Here is a 12,784-nt window from a genome sequence, read left to right as displayed (position 1 = left end):
AAATATAATTGGGAAGCTTTACAGCTCTACGCACGATAGCGTTTCACGCACCGAAGAGGAGAGGGCGGAGTGGCGAAAATAAAATAGAAATGTAGCATAAAACAATTGGAGGCAGCTGAAAGCAGAAGGAAGAGAGGCAAGCAAGAAGAAGCGTTCGTAATGAAAAGCTGGCGCACACCATCAAGAGCTTAGCGCTGTTTAAGGCGCCTAGGTAACACCTGCCCAATTTCACGTTCATTAAGTGGGCTGCTTGACGGCAAGTGCCCGTGAACACCTCACTATCGCATTCTCCGCTGTTTATATTTGTTATTTCTCAACTGCGCTTTGTTGGTGTGTGTATGTCGCAGATATTTTCACATCTGACGCAACGGGTTGCATGTAACCAAATTATATGCACAGAGTTGGGGCTTTTGTCTACGGAGGAATTTATATTTTGTGTAAACATGAAGCCGGGGTATTGGGGTGCTATGCTGAAGCTGTTCCACTTCTGATTTCGGAAAGCACATAATTACTTGTAATGTCAGGGTGACAAAACCGAAATTGTTTGTTACGCATCGAACATAGTACAGCTGTGCTACAGCGTGTAACTGTAAAGCGGACAACTGACATATAAACAATGTGACAACCCGCTCAGGCAAACTAACAATAAAGCGCTAACGGTCCATCGCTGTCACTGAATCATTTGCATTTTGACATTCATTCAACCGCATTTCTCGTGCGCGTTTACTCTGTCTCTCTCTCATTTCGTACTATTCATTTTGAAAGCGTTGCGCGGCGACAATCATTTTGATTTTATGGTTCCACAAGCACATTAAAACACCGCCCGTTCTTTCAAAATTTCAAAATACACCTCTGCTCGTATAATTACGTCGCGGAGTCGCATTGTGCCACATTGTAGTGTGGTATTACATATATTCCCTTGGTGGCAGTGTGACGTTGGATACATGCAGCATCCATCTGTTGTTTTTGTCACACAAATTAGTACTCACGCATCGGACCATAGCGTCTTATTGCTAGGTTAAGTTCAGTACATCTTTTAATAGAAGTCAAAAATAACTTTGACTAATCTCAAGTGAATCAAAGAACATAGTAAAGAAAGTAGTGAGAAGCGACCAAATAAATTATTACACCAATAGAACATGTGAACTGAGTCACTAAAGCAACCAATCTCATTTATCCCATTAACTGCAATCTTAATTATGATCCAATGCTGCAATAGTTAATTAATATAATCAAAACTTTATAGACAGATAACCGCCGAGAGTTTCAAAGTGCTTAACTTTTACCATAAATTCAGCTCCTCAATACCTTTACCCATAGTAGTTCTGCCATTTAGTCACCATCCAGCACATGTCAAACCCACTTAAGCCTCCCAGCATCTAGTTGTATTCGCAACCATTACGGATCGCCACCTTTGACAACAATTGAACTAATAAAACGAAACGTCAAATACGTTTTAGACTTTAACTGACAGGCGTGAGTGCGTACATAAATTGATTTAAACTGCCTATCAAGAATTTAACCACTCCTTGAAATCAACCCCTACCACAAGTAACGCACACTCAAGCACTCTAGATACACCAATGGAGGATATATGTGTGTGTGTGTTCTTCGAAGCATTTAAACATTGAGCTATAGCTGTCACCCTCACCAACAATAAAGGCATATACAATCGTACTGAAATGAGAGAGTTTGTGTGCCACTCACTTCAATGATTGCGAGCCGCTTGTTAAGACGTGATGGCTACTCCGACGCATTTTGTTGGCCAACGCACTACCCTCTTCAGCGGCAACAAGCGTTGGCAATAAGCGTCAGCTGCAGTAGTGCAATTGGAAAGTCCGGGTTGAATGTATTGGACACACCAAATGTGAATAGGTGTCACATAAAAGCAGACAGCCATATGAGAGTGCCGGCTCCGTTAGTGGTTTGTTTCTATGTAATATGTCCTTATCTACGATTGGGTTGATGGATTAGATTTTTGCTTGTTGCAACCCATAGAACCTTTAAAATTTGTCAACTCACGAAGGGTTAAACTTACCCAAAAGTTTTCAAAAATGCCAAATTTCGGATTTATGTTTCTTCAGAGTCTTCGATTCGCCAACGTGAGAGGGTACCGAATCGAACAAACTATACCAGCAATGCAAAGAGACTAGCGGGACTTACGGAACAATCATTAGCTAATATGTTCTCTGACAAATGGAGAAGGAACTCTTCTTTCCGCGCATAAAATATTCCCTTTTCTTCTAGCAACGTTCATGTCAGAAGACAAAGCTTTTCCGTATTTTCTGATTTTTAAAGAATTCTCGGAAGATTTCGTTTTTTATGCATGAATAGTTCATATCTCCCAAGACCTCTTTATGAGGTCAGCAACAATAACAACAGCTCAAAATGCAGGCAGCAGTTAGCAGATGAGATTGCCAGCTATAACATCAACAACAATACCAACAAGCGCAATTATTGTTCCCCAGCGCAACCCTTCACTAATTACCAAATCGCACAAGTCGTAATCTGTGGGGCCTTGACTTTTGTCGACGCACCATCCCACCAACAGCAACACTAACAAACACCAGCCGTTCAACTTGCAACTTGTGCGCGGCGGTGTGCCGTCGGTTAGAATTGCTCATTAATTTTAAGTTCAGCTATGGTGATTTTTCCATTGCTCGCAGCAGTCGCTTTTTGACTCTATTAAAGATTTAAGTTATGACATCGACATGCCGCAACAGTGGAGCAGCGCGCAGCAGCCTCATGGCACAACTGTGGCAACAGCGGCAGCTACATTGGCGTGGCATGTAAATATGTTGCCACCAAAAACAAAAACGCTGAAACAACAATAACAAACCGATGTCAACCGCAACTGCACAGCTGCTTGGGTGCCGCGCACACCCGCCTCATCCCCGCCGCTCGACACCTCGCCGTACTCCCAGACATCTACGGTAGTTGGCTCTCTTATTGCCACTTCTTAGTTTGTGTTTGCTGGATCGCTTTTAATTACACTTTCACTGCGTTGTCGGTTGACGCCCAACGCTCACTCGCCCGCCGAAGCTTTCTTCAGCCTTTTTCGCTGCTCCACCTCGGCGACAAAGATTTATCACCAAAGCGCTCCAATGACACTCCTATCGTCCGCCAAGCTCATCCGCAACCTCGAAATGAGTTTGTTTTCATTTCTTTTTTCTGTTGGTTCCTCGTTTTGGTGTTTGGCGCCGTGGCTTTGGGATGATGGAGTATGCATTGTTTCGCTTTAATTGAAATTTTCCTTCTGTCTATAAGCCCCAGAGTTACATACATACATTATTTAGACAATGTATGTGTGTCTATAGAGAGCAAAAATGTGATTTTGCTGGTGGTGAATATGTCTACGTCTCATAAATCCAATTTTTGTAGATATGAAGACGAAACACTTTCTATCTAGATTTGTCCCCACTGAAGGTAGGCAGAACCAGAAACTATCTCAGCCCTGCTATTATGTAGTGTCTAGAGGTGCATGGGACCTACGTAGAACTCTTCGGCATGTTCCCAACTTCCAACAAAAATTAAACAGGCCTTCGCTTCCCTTAAAGTCTAACGACATTCGATAGGCGGCTTAAAACTTGTAGAACGGATAACAAGCAAGATGTGCACCAGAAGAATCTCGATAAAGTATTTAACAAAGTTCATTATATACATATAGGTATACTTCATACTTCACAGAATCTGCCCAGCAATACGAGGGCTGCTATATATATTTCTGGCCTAATAATGAAAATAGGAATATTTATCAACGAAAATTGTTTTATTGTTTTTCAAAATATTCTCCATCAAGATTTATTCACTTCTGCATGCGCTCAAACCAATTTTCCAAGCACTTTTTTTGAGCCTTTTTTTATGTTTTCTGGCACAACGGCGGTTTTTGGACGACCTTCACGGAATTCGTCTTTGAGCGAGCGTCGGCCACGATTGAATTCGTTGTACCAGTTTTTCACAGTGCTATAGGATGGTGCTTCATAGCCATACAAAGATTTTAGTTCATCGATAGTCCACGTCGAAAGTTGTGAAAAATGATCGCACGAAAATGTTCACGAGTTAATTTCATTTTTTGGCTGAGATGAATTTTTTAATTCCTTGTAAATAAAACAATTCACGATTAAATGACAAAACGTTCTGAGTGATGTTATGCTAAAAAATGTCAAACTTTCCAATGGAAATGTCAGATTGCACCTGGCAACACTTAGTGTTGCCTGGGCCAGAAATATATATAGCAGCCCTCGTATTAGAAATTTCGCCGTTTCTGTGGCATAGTATGTGGATATAACTAGAGAATAACGACCAGACCAATCTTTTTTAACAATTTTAAGAATTTAAACGCTATGTAACTAATAATAGAAGATTTTATGTGCAATCTATTCTCACAAAACTTTCAGAGACAAGACGAAGAGACTTAAAGCTTTTAACTCAATAGAAAATGATCTTATACGAACCGCAGCCAACTTCATTTATAGTAATCTTGGAACAAAAAGTAGTTGTGTCCGTTGGGTTATGTTCTGCTATTGCCGTCATCTTTATTGTACTTCAGCTGCTAGAGACAAAGTCGCTACACATGCAGCTTACTTGTTTTTCAAACGCGCTTTTTACCGCAACAATCACCTGCTGAACCTACGGCTCGCACGTCATGCCGAACATATCCAACATACCCGACATGGCACAACATCGCATAGTGTTGCTGTAACCATCACTGCCCATCACTTTTATGACTTGACTGATGTTGTTGGTTTTGCTTTTAATATTGTGGCGCAACCACAATAGCAGCCACTTTTTTCTGATCTACTTGTAGAAACTCATTCATTTATTCTTCTTTCTCGTCGCCGCACTCATTATTGACTGGCGGCAGCGGACAACAAGCAATTGTTTTGTTGGCCAGCTATTTTGGGCAGTGCCATCATTGTCACCATTTAAGTTGCTACACCACATCCACAGCCACATTGACGACAATTTGTGGCCGAACTCAAATAAATTTTCCTCATATTGCGGTTGTTGTTTTTTGTTGTGATTGCCTTGAATTGCCTGGGATTGAGATGGCGGTGGCGTCTGCGGTTCGCCGTTGCTATGTTGTCATTATCTTATATTAATTTGCCATTTTATTCTTACTGTTCTTGTTGTTGTTGTGAGCTGCTGGTGGTACCTTTAATTTTCAAGATTTGGTTTTATTTCCATATTTGTTGCATGCATCTGCTGCGCTGAATGTAGGTTCCAGTATTGTACTTGTAGTACAGCATACAATTAAGCCGCAACCGTTGCATCTCGCGCGCCCTCCTCCACTCTGTTATCCGTCTGCTTCATTGTTTTTTATTATTTATTCTTTATTGCCCTTCTATCTATTTGTTGCTGTTGTATTCGCATTGTTTTTCGAAAATTGCCATTTGCCACATTTGCAAAGCAGCAATGGTCGATCCCACACGCGTGGTCCAAACATGCCACGCACTCCACTAAAAGCCGCACAATGCCAGCGGCGCAGCAGAGCTTACAGCAGTTGCATGACAATCTGGCAATTGCTGCCGGTGGCACCGTCAGTTGGCGGTTGGTAAATTACGTAATTTTCGCTTGATGAAGATTTACGGCTTGCACAATCCCAACCACTGACTGGCGAATTGAGGTGGGCACTGCCCGTTGGCAATAGTCGTCAGTTGCCCAAGCAGCTGTTAAAATAACCACACACGTATGTACTACATACATGCATCCCTGTGCAATGTCGCTGGCCGCCACCGCAATGAGATAAGTTTCGCTTTGGATTGGTATTGCTATTGGCTGTTAACCGCTGGCCTTATTGTCTCTCTGGTTTTTTTGTGCCGATTGTTCTTTCCTATGGTTTAGCGCCGTTGGCCGCCGCGCTCAACAATGACAACTCTATTTACCTATTCAAAGCTCGGTTAATGCCTTGCAACAACAACAACAATGAGATAAACAATAACATTCACTAAGTCAGAAGGACAAAACTTAATCTGAAAACATTTATGTCTGTATAAAACACTTAAATTCAGGCGCAAGGTCTTTTGTCAGATATTTGGGGTCAGATTTACTTTTGCGGAGCTTAATATGATTTAACCAAAACTGGCTGCTTACAGTAGGTTTCAGATTATTATTTTTTGGATTCTAAAAATCGGAAGCACACAAGCTTTAGGAATATGCTTTTACTGGCGATACTGATATTTTAGAAGGTTTCCACTAGAAATGCCAGAAGATCAAGGTGTTGAACTGTAACAAACCCTACTCAAGTATTCTATTGGAAATCATCCAAATAATTCGGATAATTTTTCAACGATGATCTCATAGAAGATTAAGATAATAAAAGATCTGTCAAAATGCATAAAAATTTAGCTTTTCCAAAAGCTTATTCTCATCTCGAAATAACTTTTTGAGGTTGGAAATGATTGTCCAGCTATGACCAACGGTAGAATATAGTTTTAGATATGTTTGGCTTTCGACTTGGCCCACTACGATTTTACTCCGCGTTTAGGAGCAGGTTGCGATTCTGGTTTGACCATAGCAGTCGCTCACAAAGGAAGAATATGTATGGTTATCAAATATTTTCATTCGATCTTGAAACATACAGAAGAAATGTGTTAGATTTATCATATTACATCGAAAGAAGAGCTTTTGAATCTTTAAATGAATAGTTAGTGTATTGATTGATACTTTATTAACATTATATCTCTAGAACTCATCTTAATATCACGATTATTCTCTTATAAAACTTCGAAAATATTATGGTAACAGAACTCGGAATCCTATATTTACAAGTAACAAGATTCCTCTTGAAATTTGTTAGTTCGTAGACGGTCTTCATTTTATAAAAACACTTCGTTCTGTCAATATCCGACAATTATATTTATACTTAATATATCGGAACTTTACTAATAATTCTCGTAAATCCCTCAGCTTTACTACACATTTCTGCCTATTAAATTGAATTTTCACATAATATAAATATCCACATATGTTAGAGTGTATGTATGTAAGAGTGTTTCACTGATTGTCCATTGCTATTGATTGTTTAGATAGGCATAACCACACGTGAGTGTGCTGATTATAAAGTACACACTTGTACACACAACAACTGCAACAAATTGATAATCTACTAAATATCGGCACATCAGCATGAAATACGCACGTCACGATGAATAATGGCTGAGTCATCACACACATCTCCTGACATTTTAAGTGCTTAGCACACACACACATACACAGCTTTACTTTCCTATTTAATATACTCCCTCTCTCTTTTCGCCTTACAGGACTACAACATGTTCACACCGAAGCGCAGTCGCGGCGGCGCCAATGGCAGCGTTCATTTCGGTGGAGCTAGCTCCTCCGCTGGCAGTAGCAGTGATCCCAAAGAGGCTATTTCCAGGCAAATCCTCACTGGGCGCGGATATAGGTATGGAACTCAGTCACACCGCCACTTTGCTTAGCCATCTGGACACGAATGAATTCGAATTGGCCATAAAACATTGCCGCGAAGCTCCATGCAACTCCAAGAGCGTAGTGAACCTGCGTGCGGCATCTTTTGTCAGACAATGGCAATCAAATTGTGATGCCGCTGCACAATGCTCACGCCCAATAACGTAGCCCATACGAGGCGCGGCTGGACGCACAAAAAAGTTGGCAGCACTGGCGCACGTTTGGTTAGTGTCGATTGCTCAAAAGAGTCCAACGAGCAGACTGCTACGTCGCTGACATGCAATGGCGATGGTAATGGCGGTTCCTCATCCTGCGAAAGCCCCAGCTACGTAACGAATACATTCTATAAATTTCCAGAGTGCGCGAACGCAAACACGCTTATATTACCGGTGAATTGTCTACAGCGCACGATGCATATTGTGACGGAGACACGGAGGATGGTCTGAAGCCAGTTTCAGCGCAGACACTCAGCAACGGCGGTTATGTTTTTCTTCGCATCTTTCGTTTCAAGACATCATATCCCAACCTGGCATTGATATACGCACACGCGAACAGGCGGCCGATTTTATTAACAATTTGGTGCTACAAATTTCTCTCCTTCTGGGCGACATGGTTGATCAACAACAACAGGATCACTCCATTGACTTTATACTATCGTTGCTGAACATCATCGAGCAGTTGTCACAAAATGAGGACTACCATGATACTCTGGTCGGTTCGACACTGCTCATCATGAATATTGCGCTTATGCTTAAGGTGCGCGCTCAATTTTCGAACTCAATCACAGCAAACTATATTTTTTTAACTTATATTTAACTTAACTACTTTTACTGGTTAACAACATTTTCCGCCGCCTCTGCTGATGAGAAGCAAGTCCTCACACTACATTGCACCGTCCATCGATTCCCCGAAATGGTGCACGAATTTCAACAAGGTGCGCTGCCGGTGGAGATTGACCACGATACTCACTGCTATAAGAACACAATAAAATTCATGCCATCAGAGTCGGAAAGCGTTGCAGTATTTGAGATTGTATTCATTATAAGATTCTTCGTAGAATGCATTTAACTGAGAACAAGTGATCTTCTATAAATATACGTAAATGATATATTTTCAAATACACTAAATAAAACGAAATACTATTTAAAATTGTGGTTTTATATAATATATTAAGGAGAGCCTCCAGAAATGGTAAATATGAATCATTTCAGATCTTAAGACCAAAAAATTTAGCTAATTTTTGGAGGACGACAAAAAGATCAAGGACATTCCATATCCAAGTTTAAGGAAGACAAGCGGTCGGAGCAGATAGCGAATGAGTTAGAAAAAATCATTTAGCAGCTAGAATATTAATGTTAAATCCTCAAAAGTAACTTCTCTATAAGGGCCAAAAGCACTCTAAAACTAAAATAAAATGTGTATTCATAATGAAGAAATTGAACTTAACTTTTTCCTGTTCCAACCAGCAGCCAAATAATTACTTTGTGATACCATTCATAATGAAAGAAAAAAGTATAATTATTATCCTAATTAAAGTTTAGTGTTGAAATTCCATACTAATGGCTGGGTTCTGTGTTCTCAAATTATGTCTTAAGGTAGACCACAAGTAGTTCCGTTAATGACACTCACTTCGCCACTTGCTTTGATCGTTTAACTCGGTCTGAGCCATTAATAAAATACTTAATTAAAACAACAAACGTCAAGTTAAGGAACTTTAGACACCCGTCAGGCAGTCTGAGGCAGAACAAATATAAATTGCCTCAAATGTTATCGCAAATGTTTCACCAAACTAACTGCGCAGCCCATTCCAGTTCGTAGAGACTTGTGAGAATTTGACGCATGCATGCAATTTCCGCTGCCTTAGCCCCTGTTTGTCTTAACGACCCCCTTACTTATATTCCAATACATATATGTTAGCTCCTTCTCTCTCTTCACAAACACAACCTTGTAGATATTATTTATTATTGCATATTCGTTCGCTTGTATTTATGCATGTGTTTGGTGTGAGTTATTTCCGGTTTGTCGCAAATTGTGTGGACTTTTTATTAGCTACACAAAATTGTGGCAGGCGACATGTTTATAATGGGTACTGCCAATCAACTCCCCTCGTATTGAAAACTCTTGCATTGGACTGCTGCCTGTGGTGGTATGTTATGCTCGCCGAGTTTGTAAACCAAAGGATTGACTAGGGTTGCATACATTTGGACGATTAAACTAAAATATATGTTATAAAGTACAAAGGCAGAAGAAGAAGATGAAAGGGTGGATAGAAAATACGAAAACGTAAATAATTTAATGAAATTTCAAGATTTTATGAGCTGATTTAAGTTATAGCTTAAATGTTTTCCTGAGAAATTCGAATATTAGTGCATTCAAAAGGTTTTCTCGAGAGACAAACAGTCAAACGATGTACAAACAGGATTACTCTGTCTACCGCATTCACTTTCAAATTTTACAACAAAAGACAAAATGAAAAGTTCTTGTCTGAGTACTGTCGGCTTTTTGGACCTAGGCATTGCTCAGTATTTATTGGACTAGTACTTTGCAAACTTTTCTCGCAATATTTTAAAGATCCCGGAACAAAATACTCCGAATTCACATCGCTGAAGATCGAATTCTACTTTTTTTCTTCTTGAATATCGCCATAACCACCTTAAGGGTTTCTCTCGAGACGATAGGTCGTTCACTATAGTTTTATAGTATAGTTCTAAGATTCAACAATCTATTCGTCAGAATTCCCGTACTAATTTTTTTTATACATCTTGAAGTTATGATAGAAATGGAGAGATCTATATATTTTCTGTCGCCTCCTCAACGTTTGATATTCAGACGATAGGGCGAAAGATCATTTATTACAGCTCTATAGTATAGTTTTAGGCTTCAACTAGCTGATCGAGTGAAATTTGGTATCAACAGCTGGTACATGTACATCCCAAATTTATACAAGAAATAGAGAGTTCTACAACTTTTAAGCCTTTCCTCAACATTTTATATTTAGACAATGGGTAGGAGGATCATTTACTTGAGGTTTATAATATAGTTTTAGTCTTGTACCAATTTCTGGTATACAACTTCACGTTCAAAGCCTTCCGATATCGGAAACATATTTGGAAGTTAGCTTATAAATCGGGCCCGAGACTTGGACTCCCATCCTATTAAGAGGAGATTGGGCACATTTAACCCTTAGATATAAAATATTTTCAGATTTTATTGTAAATCAACGTTATTTAGCCTTAACAAGTTTATAAATAACATGCAGCGCCCTCTCTACTGTTTAAGAATAGAAATACTGCGACTTCTCGAAAGTAAATTAGATTCGTGTTTTAAGACGTTATCGCAACATCTTGTTGGCTGGCCGAATCTATGGTCACATATTTGGGTGCTTAGTTCACAAATATCTTATTGTTATTGCTGCAGAGCCCTAACTTTCACCCGAGAGGGCTTGCATTTAACATTTAATGAATAAGAGGCAATTGAGAATGCAATAAAATACCAGAAAATACTTGCAATTACAACAACAACAATGAAACCAATGTGGCATTGAAAATGTTGCACACATATCTACAAGCAAACAAACATATGTTCAGCACATATACGGGGTCTCTGTGCGGCAAGATGCATGTCTTTGTTAATCCCGAAAATTACTAACCAATTTACAATGTGCTTATATTCCATTACAACGAAACAAGTGCATGCTTAGACATACTTACACACCCTAACACACGCAGCCAATGGACTTACATATGTCAACTTACATGCATATATAAATTGTAAAGACAAACAGTAGCGTTTGTTTGCCACTCTTGCCACATAAGTAATTGACCAGTGGAGAGTAAGTCCACGCTGTACTCAAAGGACGGACGAGGAGGGTAAACGAATATATGTAGTTAACAATCAAGGGCCAGAAGAGTGTCAGCCTTGTTTGAGAATTCACTTACACACTTACGTATATATGCAGGGCACATATGAAGATCGTAAACTTCGTAGGGAAGGTCAGCGCCATGCAAGTGGGGTGCGGTGGCATAAAATGCAAGTGCTTAATTTGTGTGCATGTGTGTGTGTGCTGACACATACATTCACATTTATGGTTGCTCTTGTATGAGCGCCAATACAAATTTGTTCATGCGGCTTAAGGAAATCTCAACCAAAGGCATGGAAGATTATAAAAGTGGTAACAACTTCACATAAACTGAGAACGTAAACAAAAATGGGGAAGAACAAGAACTAAATGAAATGTAAATGAAACACAAAACAAACTCGGAACTCAGTTCACCTCTGAACCCAGCCCACTACCACAGAGGACAGTAAATTTTTCGCCTCACACGCTAATCACACTGCAGCCCTTCGAACCCCTCACATCACTCACTTAGGGTATGTTCAGAGCGACTCAGCTCGAGCGCGGCGCGCGACCGAAACATTGGCAAAGTGATTTCTAAGATAATAAAATTTTATTGTCTTCAACATCGTAAAATGCATGTTGAGTATGAATTGTAACGGCGCATTCGGCGAGTCAGTTCTGTTGGAATATGACGTGTCATATGTGGTGGACCGAGTGAGGTCCGTACATGACCAAGCAAAAGGAAATTTTTATGAGGGGCTCACACACAGATCATATTTATATATATGTATGGTTATGTTCATTTTTGTGATTAAGCGAAGTGTTGATGTGTCGACAATGAGCTGTTTACGATTCCTAAGGCACCTAAGTCATTGCTCTCGTCATCAAGTAATTGGTTAATGAAGGACACAAAAAATACTGTAAAAATGCTTTATGAGTCAAATTGTTTTTTTTTCACAATAAACGTAGAAAAAAGTGTTATTTTCACGGTGACTAGCATTGAATTTATGTGTGAGACTTGTTCCAAAAGTAACGGGAATTTTCAAATGTCCAAAAATTTTATTGCAAAAATCCTTGCTTATTCATTGCTTACCTTATTCACTGCTTACTTTATCTGTAGCAGCCGCTAAGTTTGGACGTGTTTTCATGAGTTTGATGAATTTCGTTTATTAAAAGCTCACACTTCGTGGCTTTTTCGTGAATTCTTGACCAAAACAATACTGTAATGATGATACTGGCAGCGTAGTCGCTATATTCTTTTCCAAAAATCTTGCTTGAGAAGTGTTTTGACCACTGGAAGAAGCGGTGACATAACTGCATTATGTCGTGTGTGGTGGCTATTTTGAAGGCGACATAATTAGATGAATGAATAAAAAATTTTTTCAAAAAACGATAATTACCGTTATTTTTTGAACACACCTCAAAAAGGTGAAATTGGAATAATTAATATATAGCCAATAAAGCAGTACGATATTCGATTCACTATATCATCAGCATTAGGCCGCTGCATAAGTT

The 12,784-nt window shown here is 39.6% G+C and overlaps 1 protein-coding gene across 1 annotated transcript in view; it reads left to right on the top strand.

Annotated features, from left to right (window-relative positions):
* Window positions 1-8,161, top strand: part of LOC105220235 (tyrosine-protein kinase RYK-like) — a 184,629-nt gene extending 176,468 nt beyond the window's left edge. The window contains exon 8 of the mRNA XM_054233935.1: window positions 7,266-8,161. Coding sequence (XP_054089910.1) covers window positions 7,266-7,442 — 177 coding nt within the window. The 3' untranslated portion in view covers window positions 7,443-8,161. The remainder of the gene's footprint in view (window positions 1-7,265) is intronic.
* Window positions 8,162-12,784: the final 4,623 nt, after the last annotated feature.

Source organism: Zeugodacus cucurbitae, chromosome 6 (assembly GCF_028554725.1).
Source record: "Zeugodacus cucurbitae isolate PBARC_wt_2022May chromosome 6, idZeuCucr1.2, whole genome shotgun sequence".
NCBI lineage: Eukaryota > Metazoa > Arthropoda > Insecta > Diptera > Tephritidae > Zeugodacus > Zeugodacus cucurbitae.
The sequence above is the reverse complement of the archived record's forward strand: the minus strand, read 5'-3'. Positions and strand labels throughout refer to the sequence as shown.